The sequence below is a fragment of the Carica papaya genome, chromosome 6 (assembly GCF_054855325.1).
Source record: "Carica papaya isolate Zhongbai chromosome 6, ASM5485532v1, whole genome shotgun sequence".
NCBI classification, from domain to species: Eukaryota; Viridiplantae; Streptophyta; class Magnoliopsida; order Brassicales; family Caricaceae; genus Carica; species Carica papaya.
Genome location: NC_142314.1, coordinates 37711921 through 37734878, shown reverse-complemented (window position 1 = coordinate 37734878; position 22958 = coordinate 37711921). Strand labels below are relative to the sequence as shown.

The 22958-nt window shown below is 34.7% G+C and overlaps 2 protein-coding genes across 2 annotated transcripts; both read left to right on the top strand.

Annotated features, from left to right (window-relative positions):
• Window positions 1-142: 142 nt before the first annotated feature.
• LOC110809510 (antitermination NusB domain-containing protein) lies at window positions 143-3324 on the top strand. The gene is made up of 7 exons (XM_022035370.2): window positions 143-516; window positions 1019-1095; window positions 1247-1381; window positions 2106-2160; window positions 2313-2400; window positions 2562-2660; window positions 2741-3324. Exons 1-7 carry the CDS (start codon window positions 197-199, stop codon window positions 2876-2878), a joined length of 912 nt encoding a protein of 303 aa, XP_021891062.2. The 5' UTR covers window positions 143-196; the 3' UTR covers window positions 2879-3324.
• Window positions 3325-3936: 612 nt separating this feature from the next.
• LOC110809518 (anaphase-promoting complex subunit) lies at window positions 3937-22859 on the top strand. Its single transcript, XM_088206577.1, has 21 exons — window positions 3937-4344; window positions 4797-5177; window positions 5543-5702; window positions 5787-5908; window positions 7599-7848; window positions 8372-8549; window positions 8661-8739; window positions 8865-8950; window positions 9479-9608; window positions 10268-10300; window positions 11217-11465; window positions 11909-11986; window positions 12086-12348; window positions 16356-16415; window positions 16567-16634; window positions 17009-17114; window positions 17218-17359; window positions 18995-19093; window positions 20383-20647; window positions 21596-21663; window positions 22542-22859. Exons 2-21 carry the CDS (start codon window positions 4965-4967, stop codon window positions 22698-22700), a joined length of 2808 nt encoding a protein of 935 aa, XP_088062703.1. The 5' UTR covers window positions 3937-4344; window positions 4797-4964; the 3' UTR covers window positions 22701-22859.
• The last annotated feature ends 99 nt before the right edge of the window (window positions 22860-22958 follow it).

Sequence of the window (22958 nt, the reverse complement as noted above, 5' to 3'; positions counted from 1 at the left end):
ATTAATTTTTTTAACTATTAAACTATTTTTTATTCCTGTTAAAACATTGAAAATTACAAATTAATTTTAAAAGACTGAAAATTAATTAAAACCTTAATAATTTACTATATTATTTTTTCTCTCCAGTAAGAAGATATTTTATTGTTATCTACTTAGAGCATTTTCGGAGCTCCGCCAGGAGACGAGCAGAGCAAAAATGGAGGGAACCTCGCTACTAACGCTCCTCCATTCTCCTTCATCTTGTCATTGTTTATCAAAAACTCAATTTACGTCGTGTATTCACCAGCCATTTCTACCTCTCTACTCTTCTTGCTCTCTGAAATATCGGTTGGTGAGTCTGGTTCCCAATTTGAGGAGAAAGAAGCACAAGCTGTTCCCTCCTAGAAACTCTCTTCGGACTCCCGAGTTTTCGGTTGGAGAAACAATAGAGAAGTCGAGGGAAGCGATGAGCGTTATGCCCAAGATCGATAGGAATGGAAGGTTTTGCAGCCCCAGAGCCGCCAGAGAACTCGCTCTGTATGATTCCTTTTCTCTCTTTCGCCTTCTCCTGTTTTTAAGCCTTCCTTCTTTTCCTTCCTTTTGTCTCCGACTATAAGCATTTTGTTCGTTTTAAAATTTTTCTAAAAATTCAAGACCTTACTTTAGCTCAACGGAGCTTTAGAATCAGAAGGCTTCAGTATATGTTACAATTCCAAATCTGTTAACAATGGATTTGGGTAATTACGAGATTCTTGTTGAGTCAAAAATCAAATTCAAGAATCTTCTCTATACTTTCAGTCTCGTGAACTTGTATGTTTAGTTTCTTTTCTTTATTAGTTTAACTCATAAACCAATCCTTATATATTTGATAGTTAGATTGTAAGTTCGGAGCTCCTTTTGCAAGTACTTTGCTCCTCTTTTTCTATTTGTATGATATGCTGGCTACTTTAGTTAACTAATTAAACTCTGACTAATTATATCTATAACTAGAATGGGACATTAGATAACTAGTGTATCGTTTGGTGATTTTCATGGACAGATTAATAGTTTACGCAGCATGTTTAGAAGGGTCTGACCCAATTCGGCTTTTTGAGAAGCGAATGAATGCAAGACGAGGTAATTCCCTGATATCTTTCAGTTGTGATTAGCTTGCCCTAGGCTGCAACCCTTCTTATCAAGTAATTTATAGTTGCTTGCAAAACTTATGATCAGTTAATCAATTGTTCAATGTGCATCTAACTAACTAATCTAAGATTTGCATGTGCAGAACCTGGTTATGAATTTGACAAGGCATCATTGCTGGAATACAATCACATGAGCTTTGGAGGACCCCCGGTCACTGCAGAAACAATTGAAGAAGCAGACGAGCTCCTCCAGAATGATGAGAAAGAGTCAGCAATTGGTACTCTTGCTGTGTGTGTGTGTGTGTCTTTTCTGTGCTCCTTTTAGTATGCTCTTTCTACTCTGCATAACATGTAGACATATAAATGCTCTCTTTTCTTTTTAATATCATTACTAGAGTATGGTACTAGCTTCCTTGATATCTATGTTTTATCTTTCTAGTTTAGCTGGCATGTTTTTTTTTCTCTTTGCTCAGATACCAGAAGTGAGATGTCCTTGCCTCTTAGTTTCTTATTTCTGCTATTGTCGTTGTACTTCCTCATTGTCAGGCATTCTCTTCCATGTTGATTAGTTTACTGCTTGAAAATGGAAACAACTAAAAGCACTGCCGATTCTTTAACTTATGTTGACATGAGGGTACCAAAGCCATTTATTACATTTTGCAGTCAGCATTGTAGGTTGTCCTTTCTGGTACACTTCTATACTTGCTTCCTTTAAATTGAGTGATTCCAGTTACTGCAGCTCCTTATATAAACCAGTTATGTTATATTTGTTAATACCTGATAACAAGTTTTGGTTCTGAGACACATGTTATAGAGAATATATTTGTGCTCATAATATTAAAGGCTTTACTTTGTACAATGTTCCAAAAATTTCCATACCGGTATACACTTGGCTTGGTTGTATTGTGCAAAAATTATGAAAAGATTGGATGCATACTGGCTTTTGTGTTTCCCTTAAACATTCTAGACCCCTGAATCAATTCATGCTTTGTGGTATCTCAGAGGCAGAAGTCCTTTCAGCTCCTCCAAAGCTGGTATACAGCAAACTTCTTCTGCGGTAAGCTCCTCTTGTTCATCATTTCATCAATTATGTATGTCATTATGTGACAAAGTTAGGATAGTCTTTGGCGGCAGAAAGAGTAAACATGATGGTTTTTGCGTGTGTGTTGCTGTGCTTCCCTGTAATCTTGGTTTCATACTTGCTTTCAGGTTCACAAGGAAACTTTTGGTTGCAGCTGTGGATAAGTGGGATGGTCAAGTTCTTGTTATTGACAAAGTGGCACCATCAAATTGGAAGGTTTAGGATTACATGAGCCACTTTTCTGTGTTTAAGACTTCACCTTGATCTGCATTTCAATTCTTAGCTCTTTAGGGTCTTGTGTTTCCTTCCTCAAGGACTCAGTATTCATTCCCAAAAAACAGAATAATAATTTACACCTTATGCTTGATTTATTTCAGAATGAGCCAGCGGGTAGAATACTGGAGTTCTGTATCCTGCATTTGGCTATGTCTGAGATATCGGTACTTGGAACTCGACACCAAATTGTCATAAATGAGGTGCCTCTTTTCTCCCTCACACTGTCTTCCTTTTATATTTATCTCTAGACGATTTAGAATGTGTTTCTGTGCAAGGGAAGGCTGTTGATCTCGCAAAACGGTTCTGTGATGGGGGAGCGCCGCGTGTAATCAATGGATGTCTTAGCACCTTTGTGAAGGACTTCACAGGATCTGGTACGGCTCGTGCTTCAAAGGCCAAAGAAAAAGTGTCAGTATGAGCTCTTCTGGGGAAATTATTCGGGCCCATCATTTAATGCAGCCACTGGAAGTTCGTCAAGCAAAATGGACAAAACAAAAACATCTTTCAAACATCAACTGGTTCGGAAAGAAGCTTCTTTTAAAAGAGTTTTCTCACGATGGAGTGTCTCCGCGGAGATCGAAGAACTAGAACTTTCGAGGCAGTGCTTATCCTTAATACTTGAAACCAAAAGGATGAATTGGACCAAGTTTGATGATTGTTGGAGTTTTTTTCCTGGGGAAGCAGAATCTTGTATACGGGTTTGCGCAAGTGATGTTGATAATATAAGGTAAATCAACATTTGTAGACTGCAATTGTATTAAAAGAATTTTAATCTATAAGGTAGAACATGATATGTAAGATCTTCAAAACAACAACATTCTGTTTTGAGAGATTTTCTATTTGAATCCACCTGAGTTTGTAACATTTTTGTAGTCTATGTTTTTTAAAAATTATAGAATTTGAAAGACTACATGACATTAAATTTGACCCGAAAATTGTGTTTTATATTTCACCATGTTATATAACAACAATTATTAAAATTTGTTATTTTAAGGTTTTTATATATTTATTTTATTTTATTTTATTTTTAAAATTTACTCATATTTATATTTTTAATTTAAAATTAATTATAATTTTTACACATTTTTAACGAAATTTTTAATATATATATTTTTATTATTTTACATAGGAGATAACTTATATTTAATTGTACAGTCACGTTTATTGTGAAATTAGACTTACTAATATGTTTATTAAGTAAACCTTTAACTATTATTATTATTATTATAATAGAAAATAATATATTAAGTTGTGATTATTCATCTTTAATGTAAATTAATTTTATTTACAGTTAGTAATTTTTATGTTGTTAAAATTAGATAAATATTAAAAATTAATATAACGAGGTTAATTGTATTAAATTAAATATTTTAAATAAATTATTTATTTTACTTTTAGTTTTTTTTATTAAAAAAAAAATATTATATTTATACAAATATAACATTAAATAAAAATTTAAATTTTTTTGTGGGGTTGCTGCGCAGAAGGTCGACGCGCCTCTTCCCTCCGTCCCACTCGCACTCCTCCAAAATGGGGATTTCAAATTTTCCTCTCTCTCTCTCGGGCCATAAAGGAACCCAAACCACCATAGCCTCTGAGCTTTTAGCTATCTACGCCTTGCTGCCAAACGCCGCCGTATCATTCTCTCTTTCAAATTAACCTCTTCAACCGACGTCGGTCGCTTCCTCTCAACTCGCGAGACCCAAAGGCCACAGTAACAGACGCCTCTCCTCCAAAACGCGCCATCATTTCTCTTTCTCCTCGCCATCGCTCCGGCGCTCGAGCTCGAAAGCTACTCAAGGCGGGAGTTGCCAAGCCGCCGGTGATATGTTTCAAATCCAGCCACTAGGTTTGGTAGATGTGCGAGGGCTATCGCAGTGAACGGTATAATCGAGCTTCACTTTTGTATTTGATAACTTTTAGTTTATGAGTTTTTTGTTTGATTGCTTGACTGATAACATGCGAACACCATATCTATACGCTGTTATCTATTGATCTTTCACGCCTTCTATTGAATTAGGATCTCAACAATTTTTATGTTCTTGTGTATTTGATTTTCATTTTTTTTTTTTTTGCATTAACTTACTTAAATTAGTAGGTCTAGTCAAGTTCTATTTAGAAAACAGTAGCTAGAGCTTTGCATTTAGGATGTTCGGTAAAGGTTCTCGGAGAACCATGACAGTGTTGTGTTTTAACAATTTTGGTTTTGATGTTTGTTCATTTTCGGTTTCATATTTGGAGACTAACCAATCAAATAGAAACATTTTAAGAAGGACTTAGAAGGCTGTGAAACTTTTGCCTTTTTGGTAATTGTCTCATTTCTTTTTGTTTCTCAGGACGAGCTAGCAGCTAGCTAGATGGATTTACACCGCACCATGACTGCAATCTAACACCAACAATGTGGTGGTGCCCAACATGATGGCATCTCTCTCAAATGACTGAGTGAAGAGGCTCAGTTTCTGATCCAATTAAAACCTAAATCTTACACAAAGAGACTACTTCTCATGACACAGTCAAGAGCCGAGCTTAACAAGGAGATAGATCGAATGGCAGGGATATTGAAGGCACCAGGTGCATTCGCAATTACCCCACACAAAGTCTCTATTTGCATACTGTTGCAGATCTATGCGCCCCCCGCTCAAATATCTGTCCCCTTCCCTTTTTCTTCTGTTTCTCAACACAACCGCCTCGGCTTATACCTGCTGGCTCTCACCAAGGTTCACTTTCTTTGCTGTTTTTTCCTTTTCTTTTCTTTTTTGAAAGAAAATAGACTTTCCACCACACTTTCAATTTCTGAATAAGTTGCAGACATTAGATTTTTTATTGTTTCAAGTTGTTCTCTGATTCTGATGGAAAAGAATCTTGTTGATCTTGTCTGGTTGCTTAGAAAACTTCTTTTAAAAAAAAATCAAAAACAAAATAAGAAAGCTTCTGTTTGTTGAGTTTCTTTTTGCTATAGATTGTATGTGCAGAAATAGAGGAACTTAATAGTTATCTTGACCTTTAAAGAAAGTTGAGCAGTTCTTAATGCTGGAGCCATGTCTGGCGATAAAGTTGTTTGGTTTCTCCTTTTATCTTGCAGTCCTGTGATGATATTTTAGAGCCCAAGCTGGAAGAACTTACAAATCAATTGAGAGAAATTGGTGGTTTGATGGATCATTGGTTGACTGATCACTTGACGAATAGGTTGTCATCTCTATCGACAGCCGAAGATTTGTTCAATTTCTTTAGTGAAATGCGAGGTGAGGGACTAATGGTTAATTCATTATACTTATTTTGTCTATATTCAATTTTTTAAATTTATTTTCATCCATAAATTTTGTTAGGAATACTTGGGGGTCCTGATTCAGGAGTTTTAGAAGACGATCAGGTTATTTTGGATCCAAATGGCAACTTGGGGATGTTTCTACGCCGTTGTGTGCTTGCTTTTAACCTATTATCTTTTGAGGTATTATTCTTCAGTTTTTTGTTTCGTAGTTTCATTTATAGGTTTTCTCCAATATATTTTTGTTAGTTCTTTTTATTTATTTTTATCAAATTCAGGAGCACTTGCACAAACGTTTGGTACGTCTACATGTCTGTTGTTTTTCCTATGTTGATTATAATAAAGGTTTTATGTTCACATCGTCATTGCTTTAACTATAGTTCAAATAGAAGTTTTATGTTCATGTCATCATTGTTATTTAAAAAAAAATTACCGATGAAGGTCTTTATCAATTCCTGCTGAAGTGGAAGGGTCATTCAAATGAAGCACTCTGTAAACAACTGGAAAAGCAATTCCTTATGACAGGTCTACATCTATTTGTTGATTAGGTCTTAGATCTCTTGTTGGAGTCCAGTCCTTTTAAAGAGGGGGAGAATGATGCGGGACCATCTAACATGTTTTTTTACTAATATATAAAATTATTATAATTATTATACTTTTGCAAGTCTTTTATATTTTGTTAAAGTTTCATGCTTATTTAGTTAGAATCTTTTTTTGGTATCGTCTTTCTATGTAAGAACTCTTGTAAGATTAGGCTATGTAAAATCCTAAATAAATACATGAGTGCTTCATACATTATTGAACGGACTGCTTATGAATAAAATTATTGACTTCTCATTGAATTGGGTTCCTAACAATCATGTGATTGTGGTTGCAAGAACTCTGTAACTTTGGCTGTTGCCAATCCTTGTGATTGTGAATTAGATTTATCTTTTATTTTTGTTAATTTTCCTTTCTCTCTAAATCATAATCTGCTGGTGCTACATAGGACAGATTCTAGTCAATGGTTCTTGTGTTTGCGAGCACTTGAATCTTGAAGCTACCTTCTTTTTGGTGGGCCCCATCGTCTCAATTCTGGAATACCTCCTCAGAATGATAGTTTCTTTTCATGCTTTGCTAGAACTAGAGATCTATGCTTCCAGATGCTCTGTTTTGTTGTTCAAAGGTCATCTTCGCTCAATATGATTTAGGGGATCTCATTGATATTTTGATTAACTTGTAATCCATTCTTTGTTACATGGTAGCTTCACAATGATGCTTGTCAGTTTTTCTGAAATACACAATAATGCTTTCTACTTTTATCTTTATGTGAAAAGAGAACTGTGAATCAAACTGTACCATCCATAGGTTGCTTTGCTGTAAGGGCTCTAACGAAGGATCTAGCTTTAAAATCTCTGGGCCAAGTATTACAACCTACACCATCCTCAAAGTTTATCCCCTTCCAACTATCATATAATTTCTTAAAAAAGAAGACTTTAATATTAATAGTTGACTCCTGTTATCTCAAAAAAAAATAATATATATTAATAGTTGACTCCCAGCAGTTGTCTAGCTCTTAAAATCTGCATCACCTTGTTTCAGTTTCATTAGTTTGGGGAATATGTAAAAGGTGAACGAAGCAAATAAATATTTAGTTTGACATACTTCAATTTGAATTTACTGGTGAATGTTGTTTAATAATGAAAGAACAGACCAGAGTTGACACATTTTCTTTCCTAGTTTGCTTCTCTTTTCCCTCTGATAAGAATTTGATTGATGTATTCTGGAAAGATGAATACGTGCTATACAGTTTGTTTCTTTTTAATTTATTTATGTTTTAATATATTCTTCTAAATAAGAGGCGAACTTTGGATGATCTTTTGACAAAATGCAGGGTGTTTGCCATCTTTTGACAAAAATAGGGATCTATTGTAAAGAAGCCCTCTCAGGTTGTTCGTCTTATGAGTTGCCTCCTTCAGATGATTCTGGTCATGATTTGGAGGCATTAACAGAGTATGAGAACATGGATTTGGAGAATTTTGTCTTTGAAAAAGTAACTGAAGAAATTGAAGCACGGAAAAGGGCAAGTGAAAGAGTCCCCTTTCACCTTCATGTACCAAAGGAACTTTTTGGATTACTTGATGGTATAGATACCAAATACATTCTTGTAAAACATGCATATGGATGATAGGCTAGTGGAGGACGTCTTACTGTAAATGATGAAAAATTACGCGCTATCTTTGTATCTTCTTATAATTGAAGCTAAGGAATCTCTCTATTGATCACATGTGCGCTTTATGGCAATCAAATTGTTTTTTTTTTTTTTTAAAGAAATGGCAATCAAATTGTTATTGTTCAGCTGATCAAACAGTGCAGTGATTCAATAGATATATCTCCCTCTGAGGATATGAGCTGAGGCAGTATAAAAAGAGCAGCAGCTTTATCTTACAGCTTAAAAAATTTATAATTTCGAAAAGCTATCCTGCATCATGCATATCTCTGTGCTTCACGTTGTTGTTTTTTTCATCAGCCACTTGTAGCTTTCTCCCCTCAGTTGAAATGATATTAGGGCCTTTCAGAAGTGGATTTCTTTGTTAATATTTCTTCCAGATGTGTTTTTGGCTTGTTTAGTTGACAATTGATATGAACAAGAAATTAAACATGCAGATATTGAAGTTTCTGCTGACCTAAAATCAAAAGGCGGCAACAAAGTTGGGGAAACTTCTCCATTTGCAAACACTTCAGCTGATGCATTGAGAGATATTGAATCAAACAGTGGGGTGTTCCTACGGACAAATTGGCAGATCCAAGGATACCTAATGGAGCAAGCTGATGCGATTGAAAAGTAAATGATATGTTGGCCTTTCTGTATTGATGATTTTCTTTTAGTGGTTCAATATCACACTGGGTTAAATTTAGTTTTGTTCTGTTTTATTTTTTTTTATTTTTATGGTAGACATGGCTGCTCTTTCTCCTTGAATGCTTTTGAGGTTATCCTAAGACGGCTTCAGAAATTGGCCCCTGAGCTACATCGTGTATGTCAGTTATTCTTTCTCCATCTGAGGTGGTTATGGGAGGAGGGGGTGGGAAATTGGTTAAGTCTTTAATTGTTTGAATTCTAAAGCTGTTGACTCTTTTTCTATGCTATATCACAAGGCAGGTTCACTTCTTGCGTTACTTGAATAATCTATATCATCATGATTATTTTGCTGCTTTGGATAGTCTTCACTGCTACTTTGATTACAGGTATATAAAAATTTAGCTTTCTGTAACTCCTAAATATGCCTCTTGGTGCTTTTGGTTGCATGTGCCTTACATTTTGTGCTGGAAAAGCTTCTCTATGTTTGTGTCAATTCTTCTTGTTGCCAATGTTGCATTTATATTATATTTTTAAGCTTTTACTTCATGTTGGTTGCTCTTGATGATTGAATATCACCCTTGGTGAGAATTAATGTTGTGAGATAATAACATACAATGCATGAAAACACCAACATAGAAGTAATTCTCATACTGCCTCCCAAAAGCAAGGGACATAAGCATTTGATGCTGAGAGAGAGATGCTTATTGGAAAAAGTCTAGGTTGGGAAGAGAATAATTTGGATATCTATATTACTTTCTTATTTAGACTTTTTCTCTGATTGTTATTTTTGGATTGAGTTTATCTTTGCTTCCAGTCAGTTTAACTCTTACAAATACTTTTGAGAAGAAAGATAAAAAGCTGGGAAGCATTTACTTGTCACCAATTGACTGATCTGATACTCTTTGGCATAAAAGTGCAGGAACTGAGGGATTTGATCTTGTCCCTCCTTCAGCCAGCTGTAACAGTTTTGGAAGATATGAAGTTGCTTTATTGTCTTTGGGAATGATGCATTTTCACTTTGGGCATCCTAAGCAAGCTTTAGAGGTAAGTATAAGGAAGACACTCCTTGTCCTGCCCAGAAAAAAATTAGTTTAAAAAAAAAAAACGTTTGTTATCAATGACGACTATACCGTTAAGAAAAAAGGGGAAAAGGAGGCAGCAAATATTGTTGGACTTTTAGCTAGGATTGTCTATCAAGCTGGGCTCATCTGAAGCCTTCTGGAATCCTTTCCAAGATTAGCTCTTGATGAGTTTGTTTGGATTGGGGCAAAATCCATAATTTCGGGGTAGTCTTTAACCCCTCAACTTTAATTTGGCCCTGAAAATAAAATTGTGGCGAGTCACTTCATAACCTTGACTTGGATTAGATATAGGTGGCAAAACTTGTGGTCTAGCCAACACTATGCTAAAACGTCATCAATACTTATGCAACTCTGTTTTATTAAATTGTATCAAAATGTTATCATGATTTTCAAGTTTGTGCCAACCAGAACTTGGCCCTTAGAGAGAATTGAATTTTCCCCAAGGTATATGGGTTCCAGATCATTTTGGCCTGGCCAAGGCCTAGCCTGATTGACAAACTGACTGGCAGTTCAAGTTTTTAACCATTGCATGTTCCTGAGCGGAAAAAAAAAAAAAAAGAAAAAGAAAAAGAAAAGTATATCATATTTGGTTTAATAATTACTTTTCTTGATGATGTTCAGGTTTTAACTGAAGCAGTACGTGCTTCCCAACAGGTGATCTTCTTAGTTTGATTTTTTGATCACACTTAATTGTATACTTGCACATGTATATTTTGTGCATTTTGAAGTATATTCTATAACATTCTTATGATTCTCTTTTTGAAATATCTATGTCATGCTTATGATGAAATGAGTGTTACTTGGATTCTTAAAATATGTAGTATAAAATAATTTGTGATTCTTCCTATCTATCTAAGCTTTTAGAACAGTTAATCTTGTATTCAAATGTTAAGAACGACCTCCGATTACTATTACTATACACTTTTGCCCTGCGTAGTATTGCACTTTTGAGCCATACAAAGTCCATTTAGTGGACCTTTCTGCTTCCCTTCTTTTTGTTGAGTCTATGTGCAACTGAATCCTGCTTGTATGTGAGGGGACACATTAGAATATGTAATATAGAATATTTTAGTTGGGTTAGGATAATTAGTTTAAATTTTGGGTAATTGATGACTTGAGTAATTGTTAAGCTTGGCCTTTGTATCTTGTTTGTCTGTGCATTGAGGCCATAACATAGGAAGCTCTTTTGCTTGAGAGAGTTATATCAGTTATCTTCCATTAATTTTTATATAGAGGAAAGAAGACTGACTGCATTGATAACTACAATCTTTATGTTCTTATTTTTCCACCTAGTCACTTGCTCTTTCCTTATAGTTTAAATGTAACGCATTATATGGCATAATGCAGGCAACCTTGCTCTGCCTGTTTGTCAGAGTAATCTTTTATCTGATTTGGAGATATTAAGTCATGTTATAGTCATACCTCTTGCTCTGTCTGCACCTCCACCCCCTGCAGTTTTCATTCATTCATTATAGAAGAGGCTCTTATTATATGGTATTGACTGAGGTTGCTATGATGTTGTTTCAATTTCTTGATGGCATAAGAACTGATGAGTTTCTAATTTGTGCAGCAAAGTAATGACACTTGCCTAGCGTATACTTTAGCAGCTTTATGCAACTTGTTGTCTGAAATTGGAATCTCAAGTACAACTGGCATACTTGGGTCATCAGATTCACCTGTGACTAGCATAGTTACTTCATTATCCGTCCAGAAGCAATTATTTGTTCTCTTGAAAGGGTCTCTGAAGAGAGCAGAAAGCTTAAAGTTGAAACGATTAGTAGCTTCTATTCATCTTGCAATGGCTAAATTTGATTTAACGGTAAGATTGGCTAAATATTCTTCTATTCATTCTTCTCATGAAAAGTGTGAGCAAATTTGTGTTCTTATTATATGCAAATAAAACTGTTACCAGATGCATGAGTTGTACTGGTCTATTTCCAGCATCTTTTTGTGGAACACATTTACTGAGATTAACAATTCATAGGGTTAACTTATTATTTAGATAAAAGAAGTACAAGTCTGTTTCTTATGGACAGAAAAGAAGGTATCAGATTGATGCATTTATTTCTCATTTTGAATCTATATTATCCACTTATCTGTTTGCATCCACTATGCACCCAAAATGATTGAAGTCTTTATTTCAAATTTGATGGGAGGCAGGCTACCTTTAAATATCCTGCTATACATGTTTTCCCTTTTCTTGAATTGTTTTGATCTCTTCATATATTCTAGTAAGTCGTAATTGTTTCATTGTTTTGGCAGCATGTGCAAAGACCTCTATTATCATTTGGTCCCAAAGCATCCATGAAACTCAGAACATGCCCTGTTAATGTTTGCAAGGTAATATTCTTGATGATAGTTAACACATAACCGTGGTAAAACTAACATCTTTATTTTGAACTGTCAACTTACTTTTTTATATTCTGTATTAAATGGCAGGAACTGAGATTAGGTTCTCATTTAATCAGTGAATTTTCTTTAGAAAGCTCAGCAATGACAATTGATGGTGCTCTTTGTACTGCATGGCTTAAGAACTTGCAAAAGCCAATGGGTTCCCTGGTATTTTCTCAAGATAATAGATCTGGAAATGATTCCAATGTTTTACAGTTCTGTGCACAACCAAGTTCTATTCCTGGATCTGTATTGCAATTAGTAGGTTCTTCATACTTGTTCCGTGCCACTACTTGGGAGCTTTATGGCAGGTGATCTTCAAAAAAGACTTTAGTGCCCTTTCTGTTATTTTCTTATGCTTGCTTACTTCTCTGAAACCTATGTACTTATTTCTTGTGAAGATTCTTTATTTATGGCAATGTTATATATCATCCTCCCAGCCCCCAGATGGGTTAGAACCTCTTTTTTTTTTTTTATAAAAGTTATTAGATGTATTAAAAAACGGCACCAAGAGGGTACCATCCATGTACAGAGTATTACATAGCTAAGAGAAAATTGATAACAGCTCCAATGTCATCAAAAGATAGTAAGTTACGACTCAAAGAATTGAGTCAAAACAATGTAACCATCTATTCTTAATATTTACAAAAGTATCTTTATTATCATCAAAAGTCCTTTTATTTATTTCTTTCCAAATAATAATTCAAAATATAGTAAGGGAAATAAGGCGATTGACGTGATTGCTCGAGTTTAAGCCATCCCAAGTCAAGAGTTCATCGTGAACGGATCCGGCCATTACCCAATTAATACCAATTAAATTAAAGACCTGTTAACCATAAGGATACTATAGAAGAATGTGATTGTAGTTTCGACATCACACTTGCATAAGAAGCACCTGTTAACCATAACTTTTCCTCATTTCATCAAGTTATCTAAAGTCAGAATCTTCTCTTTACTGACTTCCCAAGCAAAAAAAGTAATTATGGGAGGAGCGCCGGTTTTCCAGATAGATTTGAAGGGGTAAGGAGAATTATCAGTGTTGCACCAGTTACTAGAGTTGGAGAGAATGTTGTACAAAGATCGGATACTGAAATTGCCCTTTTTTTGCCCCTTCCAGATTAAAGTGTCTGGTCTGTTCAGAATAATAATATCGATCATCAGGTTTAAAAGCAGCTCGCACTCATCCAATTCCCAATCATTTAAGTTTCAGGTAATCAGCACATTACACAAACTAGAATTGTCAAAAATGTCACAAACCATTAAATTTTTACGTTGTGCAATAGAATAAATGGCCGGAAAAACATATTTAAGGTTGTCCTCACTACACCAACGGTCATGACAGAAATTTACCTTGCGCCCGTTGCCAATTTTCTAGCAAGTGTTTGACATCATCTCAGTGAATATGGATAAGATTTCCTTCCAAATACTAGTATCATGAGATCTATTAGGGAAGATAAGTCTGTCATTACTATCAAAGTTCACCCATTTGAGGCCCACAATTCTTCTCCACAAACTGTTAATATCATTGAAATAGCTCTAAATCCATTTTTCATGAAAAGACTTGTTGATAGTAGTAATAGACCTTATACCTAGGCCACCCATGTTCATCGGCAGTTTGACTTCATCCCAGTTGACCAAATGATATGTTCTTTATTTTCAGAATCATCTCAAAGAAACCTATTCTGAATGATCTCTAATTGTTTAACTACCCTACTCGGAACCTTGAGAACCGATTGATAATATAAAGGTAGATTAGAGAGTGTGCTTTTTATAAGAGTTAATCTTCCACCTTTAGGAAGGAAACTTCTTTTCCAAGTCGCAAGTCTTTGTCAAAAAGATCACTAACTAGTTCTCATCCTTTGTAATCTTTGTATTTAAGGCCAAGGGAAAAACCAAGGTAGTTGATAGGGAGGTGTTTTTCTTACCAGCCCAAAACAGTCGCCAATTGTTCCCCTTCATCCATGTTCAGACTAATGCCCAACAACTTTGTTTTATTAATGTTTATTTTAAGACCAGAAACAGCCTGAAAACAAAGGAGTATGCATCTCAAGTGTAATAGATATTTGGTTTTAGGCTCACAAAAAATCAAAAAGTCATCAGCAAAAATGATATCAGATAATTCAATTTGCCTATTCTCCTTACCCATGATGATGCCCTTAATCATATGCCTACTCTCCTTACCCATGATGATGCCCTTAATCATATTCAAATCAGTGGCCTTATGCAACAACTTATTGAAATTCTCCATAGCAATAATGAAGAGCAAAGGGGAGAGCATATCACCTTGGCATAAACCTCTATAAGCCGAAAAGAAAGGGGAGGCCCCGCCATTAACCATCACTGTAAAAACTTGTGGAGGTAATGCAAGTTTTTATCCATTTTCTCCATTTGATACCAAAACCACACCGGAGAAGTATATAATCAATGAAAACCCAGTTGAGGTGATCAAAACTTTTTCCATGTCAAGTTTGACGAGAACCCCTTTCTTTTTGTTAATTCCAAAAAAGTGGATCCCGCTCTAATAGTCCCGAATAAATTAAATACATGCATTAAGATACAAAGGCTTCTTATTCCACAACAATGAAAGCACTTTTTTACTCCATATATTATGGGATTTGCGATCCTAAGTAAGATCGGTTCAGGATCATGGGATCCTTTTTTATCATATAGGAAGGGTTGTTGTACAAAATGTACTTATAAGTAATTGCCCTATAGATCCTATATCTATCTATATGAAGAATAAATCATGTAACGAAGGGGATTCTTATTTGTGCAAATGGTACTTCGAACTTAGAACGAGTATGAAGAAATTAACGATACTTCTTTATCTTTTGGGTTGTTCTGCCAGATCAGTCGCTCAAGACATTTGGTAATCAGCTTAACAACAAGTTCATTAGCAATCATAAATGCATCAAAAATTTGTTTACCTTTTACAAAGGCATTTGACTCTTCGCAATAATCAAATGAAGTACTTGAGATAGTCTTCTAGATAGAACTTTGTAAATCAGCTTATAAAGACTGCTGATTAAGCTAATAAAACAGAAATCTTTGAAGTAGTTGCCCCTTCCTTTTTGGGGATAAGAACAATAAAAGTGGAATATAGAATGTTCAGAAATAGTCATATATGTGTATATATTTTTTTTTTTTTTGAAATAAAAAGTATAAAACCTATATTAATATAGAAGATGACCTCTTAACAAAAAATTGAGGGTCCAAACCATTTATTTTTAAAAATTTCAAAACCATCAATATCTTCAACCCTATCAAAGACTTTTTATTCTTTTCTTCCACACCATCCAAAAAATAATAAGTCGAATAATCTTCACTTGTTTCCTATGATTAGTAATGCCCTTCCATGCCCACAACTCTTCCTCACCGAACCTGTCATCACCCAATTAATATCAAGCAACCATAAACTATATTCCACAACTTAGAGATCACAGAACACCAAAGTAAAATATGATTGCAAGTTTCTTCCGCTCTCTTACATAGATTTTTTTTTTTGAGATAAAAGTGTGAGATGTATTGATTAGTCAGCAGCATGGGGATGCCGCCCATGTACAAAAGATTTACAAATCAATGAGAATATCTACAATAGAAACAAGATCATTTATACTATCAAGATTGTAATCCAGTACAATGGAACCAAAATAGTGAAGTCATTTATCCGTAATAGAGACAAAATCTAATTCTTTCCATTCAAAAGCTCTGTGATTTCTTTCTTTCCAAATAATCCAGAGAATTATTAAAGGAATAACCCTGTGGTGTGAGTTAAAGACCCTCCCAAGCAAGAAATTCCCCTTTGACGGCTCTCTTACGTAGATAACAAGCATTGACCAATACCTTTCCCCTTTTTCTCAAATTATCAATTGTTAGACAACATTCCTTGGTGGCCTCCCAAGGAAAAGACAAAACTTGGGGAGGGAACGTGGTCTTGAATGTTTGTCTGAAGGGAGTCATTTATATTACTTCCTATTAAACTTGATAAGATTGATTAAGCTAGGTGGAACTTGATTTGTTTGTATCAGCAGTGTCAGGAACAGCCTTTGATGCAGCATTAGTGTACATAATGAAGTTGAACATGACCTGGTTCAGCCAATTCTGGATATTTGTTGCAAAACTCGGAGTAACTACAGGTCCCTATTTTGTGGCCCTTTACAAGACTAAATCATTATGGTCAACTGACTTTACCGCCTAATTTTGCAGGCTTAGAAGCCTAATGATGCTGCTCCTATTTGTAACTGCAATACTTAACATATCTAACATGCTGTGTCTTATCAGTTGAAATGCTCCTGTTTTCTTGTCTTCTTTTCATCAGTGCTCCTCTTGCTCGTCTGAATGCACTGGTTTATGCAACTTGCTTCGCTGATGCTTCCAGGTAGATGTCAGCTGTTGCCTGCAAATTCCAAAAGTTTGTTTGTTACATTTTATTCTTTATTTATTACTATATTTTTCCATTTTGCTTAAGAATCTAATTCTTTATATTTAAACCTAAGTTAACATCGACTTGATCTTTTGGCTGTCTCTAGTTTATCTGATGCAGCATTAGCATATGTGAAGCTTATCCAACATTTAGCTGCATATAAAGGATATAAAGGTTAGATAGTCTAACAGCTTTCCTGCTATTCATGCATCTCCATCTTTACCGTTAGTTTCCTCCCTTTCTGAGTTTGTGTTAACCAATAGCAAATTCTATGATCGTCTTTCACATTGAACTTTGTAACCTCTAACTGATTTTGAGTGAAGAAACCATATCAAGGTTGAGTACTGTGTACGATATGCTACATAATTCTACTGCATGATGTGAATACATAATTTTTTGGAAAGCTTGTTCTGGTTGATTTCATATCTTACTAAAAGTATCTTTACAAGTTTCACAAAATAAATCATGCATTCTTCCTTGCTTTCTTTATGTTTCATTTGATTTTCCTTTTATTTTATTTTAATTAGTTTTTTTACATTCACATGTAGATGCCTTTGCCGCACTTAAAATAGCTGAGGAGAAGTTTTTGTCTGTTTCTAAGTCTAGAATAATGCTACTCAAGTTACAGCTATTCCATGAGCGTGCTTTGCATCGGTGAGACTACGAATTCAAAGTTGTGGTACTTGTTTATATTTTCTTGTGACTTCTTTTAAAATTCAGTTTCCTCTTCTTTTATGTATTTTATTATACTCATTAGGGGACATCTGAAGCTAGCTCAGCAAATATGTGATGAGCTTGAAGGTTTGGCATCACCTGTTACTGGTGTAGATATGGAGCTGAAAGTAGAAGCAAGCTTTTGCCATGCTCGTACATTGCTGGCAGCGAAGCAGTTCAGCCAGGTTTCTTACTAAGTAATTAACTTCTTTTGGGGATATGGTAGAAAGTTTTTGTGTATGTCACATGTAAGCTCCTTGTGGTTTAGGACTTGTGTGATGTGATGATGCCGTCATATAGCTAAATAAGTCACTGGTGCAATTTGTTTTAATTAAGATAGAAAAATTTGCAGATTAGGTCGTCTACTATTTTAATTTTCCATTCATAAAAGCTAGCCAGCCATAAAAAAAGTGCAGGAATTATTTTTTATGAGAATTATGTGAACTTCAAGGTGCTCTGTCATGAAACTATGTGCTAGGGCTTAAAACCATATGAGGTATTACTATATCTTGTCCTTCATGGTCAAAGGCTGGTAGCTAACTGAATAGGGTATAATGTTGATGCAAAACAGGAAGATCCAAAAGTGGACATATTTGAAAGAAATTTTTCTTTATACATGGGTTGGCACCCTTTTAGTGCCGATTTTCAAAGCATATCTATATATTTATGTAATTTTAATGTTGATATATTATTTAGGTATTTGGCTTATGTAGGAACTAGTATCTATAGTTAAGATCTTGTTTAGTTATTCTCTATTATAAGTTTACTATTTCCAATTTAATCATTCTCTATTATTAGTTATTCCAATTAATTAACTTATTTTTCTATTTTGTAGAATTCATATATTGATTGTAATAGCACCTATAAATTGGGTACTTAACATATTTGTTTAGTAGATTATTCATATAATTATTATACGAATACTGAGTTTTTAATTTGATTATTGAGATAAAAAAAAAAAATCTTCAATTTTGGTTCTTAAATAAATTTTCTCTAAGTTTTATATTTGAGCTTTTTTTATCCCATATCAAATACAAAACTCATAGCGTTCTCTCTTAGTTAAAAGAACATTCAAGTGGATTTATTTTCTGAACTTTGAAATCAAAGTTTTCAAAAAGAGATCACAAAATGGTTCTCTCTTAATGAGCCTTTACCCTCTTCCATAATGGATCCATAACTAGATCCAATTTAGGGCCATAACATGGTTTTCCATTAATTTGGATTCTCTTTCAGCTCTAGCCGTCTTGTGTCATGTAATGACCACAAGAGTTGAAGTACAGGGAGTCCAAGCAATGTGATCTATCTTTCTTTCTGGAAAAGCAAGCAATTTGATCTCTTAGAAGTAGAACCATGGTTCAAATGGGCCTGGTGCACTAATGATAGGTATCTTTATCCAACTCTAGGGCTGGTAACACCAATGTATGGTTATTATCATATGGATATCTGTTTTTTACTAAAAAAAAAGGCACTTGGCTGCATGTGCTAGTCATTCTGTTTGTTATTTTCTATTTCAACTGTATTTTCGTTTCTTTACATCATTTCTGTGACACTTCACTAGTATTGTTTTTAATAATTGAATGACAAATTGGTGAGACAATTCTGCACCATAATTTGTTTTTGTTTTTGTTTTTGTCATTTTACTGTTACCTTATTTATCAAACTCAAAAAATCATATCATCTTTCTCGTTGAGTGCATTCATTCACTGAGATAAGTCTTCCATGCAATGCTAACACTAAATTTCACTGAGGGTGTACTGGTTCATGTTACTTCATTCTGTTGCTTTAGTTTGCTATCTGTTTTGATACATTGTTCTCTGTAGGCTGCAGCTGTGGCACACTCTCTTTTTTGCATGTGTTACCAATTCAATCTCCAAGTTGAAAATGCCTCAGTTCTTCTTTTGCTTGCTGAAATTCACAAGGTAAATCAATGTTTGATCTATCATATTAGGGAATCATTGGATTGAGTATATTACTTTCCAGAGATCACACATTGGAGATTTTACTATAAATTCTCTCTTTTGTACCTTTTTCTTCAGAGGAAAAGAGAAATATTAGTATATAGGGCACAAAGGGTTGCCCCCAGAATACCAAAGAAGCTTTACCAATTTGCAAAAAGAAAACAAAACTGAAGGTTCCCTAAATCCTCTTCAGTGTTAAGAGGATGACCACTAAACGAAAGGAGATATAACACAAATTCTCTCTTTCAAACCCAAATCCCCTTTTATATCCATGCCAGAAGGAGGAAACAAAATTTTAGAAGAGAAGCGCAGTAAATAGCATATTGATATCTTGCTTTTGTGCCCAAATTCCAAAGTCGAAAGCAGATTAGGAGTTGAAGTGGATTCCAGTGTCCGTTTATGGATGGGAGATAAGTGACACTCATGCATGTGTTGCTCTTATTTTGACATGAGTGATATGCTTATGTTCTTTTTTTTAGATAAAAATGTATAATATGTATTGACAAAGTACCAAAAAATGGGGTACCGCTCATTTATAAAAGATTTACAATCGTATTAGTATATCAATAACATTCCCAAAATCTACATCACTGATAATGTCATGATCTAGTAAAATAGACTCAAAATAATAAAGTCACATATCTTTTATGCTAGAAATACTACTCTTAACACTATCAAAAATCCTATTATTTCTCTCCTTCCAAATGATCCAGAAAATAGACAAAGAGATCAAGTTAGCAATCTTATTTTTTACATATAAACCATCCCAAGCCCAGATTTCACCCTCCACAGACTCAGCCATAACCCAATCCAAACCTAAAAGGCCATAAACCATGCTCCAACGACTATGTGCAATCAGACACTACAAAAGGAGATGGTTACATGTTTCCTCAGCATTTAAACGGTGATAACAACCATTAATAAGCACCCTTCCTCTACTTCTCAGCTTGTCAATAGTTAAAATCCTCTCCCAACAAGTCTCCCAGGCAAAAAAGGCAATGCTAGGTGGAGCCTTGGTTTTCCAGATATGCTTATGTTCTCTTGGATTATGTTTTTTTCTTCCACATATGTTCTGTAGATTATTTTGTTAAATACTTTAAGTCATTCTCTTTCTGGTGGAAGGGGGTGGGAAATAAAAAAGATTGTATATTGGTACATGAGCTTCTAATTGTTTGCCAACTATATCCTTACTTTTTTTCTTTTAGTGCCTCCATACATCTAAACAGGGTTTTGTTAAATGCTGTCACCAGAAATCAGGAAATGCTGTTCAAGGCCTTCCATATGCATTAGCAAGCATCTCATTCTGTCAGTCATTTAACTTGGATCTCTTAAAAGTGTCAGCCACCTTAACACTTGCTGAGCTGTGGCTTGCACTTGGATCAAGTCATGCAAAAAGGGCTTTATCCCTCATACATGGGGCATTTCCAATGATTCTTGGCCATGGGGGTTTGGAGCTTCGGGCTCGTGCTTATATTTTTGAAGCAAAATGCTACTTATCTGATCCAAGCTTTTCAGGTGTTTTTGCTTTGCTTTTATATTATTGTTTTATCTCATCCAGAAAAAACTATGGATTTAATATTCAAGATATCTACAATATCCATTATATCTTGTCGTCTTTCTCATTTTATTCTTATCAAGAAGAACTCAGTGTACAATGTGCAGGTATTAGTAGGTAAGTACCCTGGAATCAGTGTTTGCATGTCTGGAAGGGAGTAACTAGGTCAGGTTTTAAGGTTATAGGCAAGTTAGAGAGGTTACTTAAACAAAGTAAATCTACCATCTTTAGAAGAACTTCTACCAGCTAGGCTGCTTTCAATCTTCTCAATTACTGAAATCCACTTACTTACATCCTTGTTTATGTGATGGGCTATTATGGATGCAATTGGGTGTGGAAATGGTTGTATAGAATGTGTAGTAATCATGGGTGAATCTCTAAATCTATATGATGAAACATAACAATGAACAGAGAGAGGAAGATGGACTTTTTTTATATAATTTCATTTGAACCTTTACACATATGAATTATGGGATGTGCTATGGAATGAACAATATATGGTTAGAGAATTTAAAGGAGAATACTGACACCTTGATGAGAAAGAGATTGATGATACAAAAGGGAAAGTTGGGATCCTGGCATTAATGTCAAATATTCTGGAATTGTGATAGTCGACAATTTGTAATTTTCTGCTGTAAACCTGTGGTGGTTTATGTATCTGGCATTATTATTCCCTCAAATGATTAGGTGCATTCTTTATTAAGGAAGGAATTATAGATGTATTACAGCAGTACATTCGTAAGGGATGTTCAATTGGTTCTCTCAAAGGATTAAGATGCATTCTTTATTAAGCAAAACGGAGTTATTGATGCATTACAACAAAATTGTTGCAAGGGATGTTCAATTCACAGTTTTTCTCCAAACAAATATTGAAACTGATAATTGTTGTGCCCGTGCATGTTATGCAGTTTCTGAAAATTCTGAGGTTGTTCTGGAACCTTTGAGGCAAGCTGCAGATGATCTTCGGGCACTGGAGGTAAGTTAAATTCTGAGGACAAAGTTATGAATGTTATGCAATACTTAAAAGAAAAAATGAAAATTGGTCTGTTTGACTGCAAGTTATGAGTGTTTTTGGTCCTTTTCCTGTTGTTGATTTACTTAATCCAGTTTTGATGAATTGCTGAGACTTACCACGGGGTTGAGTTCTATTAGAAAGAGTCATGGAAGTCGTTGTGCTAATCATAATGAATCCAAACGTTGCATCTGGTCCAAGTGCATTTTATCCCCATTCAAATTTTAAATGCTAATACAGTGATACGTCTAATTCAGTTATAGTTTACATATTTGATACATGACGGAACAAACTCTATTTGTGTCTTCAATCACATAATTGTAGTTTTGTGTTTCTATTTGTTTAGGTAGAAATATGTGACTAAATTGATTGAACATGAAATTGACTAAGTATCAAAATCCTGGTTTCACTCAAATCTTTTATCTCAATTGTATTGTACGAATATCCTTCTTTTTTTTTATCTTTTAAGAGAAAAGTGTAGTATATGTGTATTAACATTCTGATTTCATAGAATTACCAGTTGAATCAAAATCGACTAGCTCTTTAAAAATTATCTGAGACATGAAATGAAAAATCAAGTTGGAGGAAACACTCTTTGATAGAAGAATGTGACTAATCTAACGAGTACCACGGCATTCAACAAGAAGAGAAATTCATACATTTTGTTCTTTTGCTTTTGGTTTTTGGTCCAATTGTAGACCTACAAAAGAGAGACAAACTATCCCCAAGAACTCAACCCTTTAAATTAGATTGAGTATTGAGTCGCATGTAAATCTGGTTTTCTTGATTAGAGTTGTACGTTTTTCAGTGGATGACATGGAAATTGTTTTTTTGTTGGACAGTATCATGAACTGGGGGCTGAAGCTTTCTACTTGATGGCAAGGGTACATGACTTTCTAGGGGATTTGGAGAAAAGGGAAGAAGCTGCAACTTCATTTAAGCAACACATTACTGACCTTGAGAATCCTCGGGATGAGGATGATCTTCTCGATAATATTTGACGAACAAAACTGAAATCTGGGAATTGTTGTAGGTATCATAATGCCATACACGAGTGGGGTTTGACAAAGGTTGCTCTTCTACTCTAACCATGTCCTAAGTTAATGACTTCATGTAATATCATCACTTCGTCGTTTAAAAGAAATTTTGTTCAGAGGTTAGTGAAGCTGTTATAATTCTATGACTGCATTCAGGACCGGTTTTTGTTTGGTCATTCTATCTCTTTTCGAAAATATATATAATTTGCACGGTCAAGGTTC

What these genes read in the sequence shown, in the direction of transcription:
- LOC110809510 (XM_022035370.2), top strand. Translation starts at nt 197, where the DNA reads ATGGAGGGAACCTCGCTACTAACGCTCCTCCATTCTCCTTCATCTTGT. An exon ending in GCCGCCAGAGAACTCGCTCT is followed by an intron (nt 517 to 1,018) that starts GTATGATTCCTT and finishes TTTCATGGACAG; the next exon opens with ATTAATAGTTTACGCAGCAT. An exon ending in TGAGAAAGAGTCAGCAATTG is followed by an intron (nt 1,382 to 2,105) that starts GTACTCTTGCTG and finishes GTGGTATCTCAG; the next exon opens with AGGCAGAAGTCCTTTCAGCT.
- LOC110809518 (XM_088206577.1), top strand. Translation starts at nt 4,965, where the DNA reads ATGACACAGTCAAGAGCCGAGCTTAACAAGGAGATAGATCGAATGGCA. An exon ending in TGCATATAAAGGATATAAAG is followed by an intron (nt 16,635 to 17,008) that starts GTTAGATAGTCT and finishes ATTCACATGTAG; the next exon opens with ATGCCTTTGCCGCACTTAAA. An exon ending in CATGAGCGTGCTTTGCATCG is followed by an intron (nt 17,115 to 17,217) that starts GTGAGACTACGA and finishes TATACTCATTAG; the next exon opens with GGGACATCTGAAGCTAGCTC.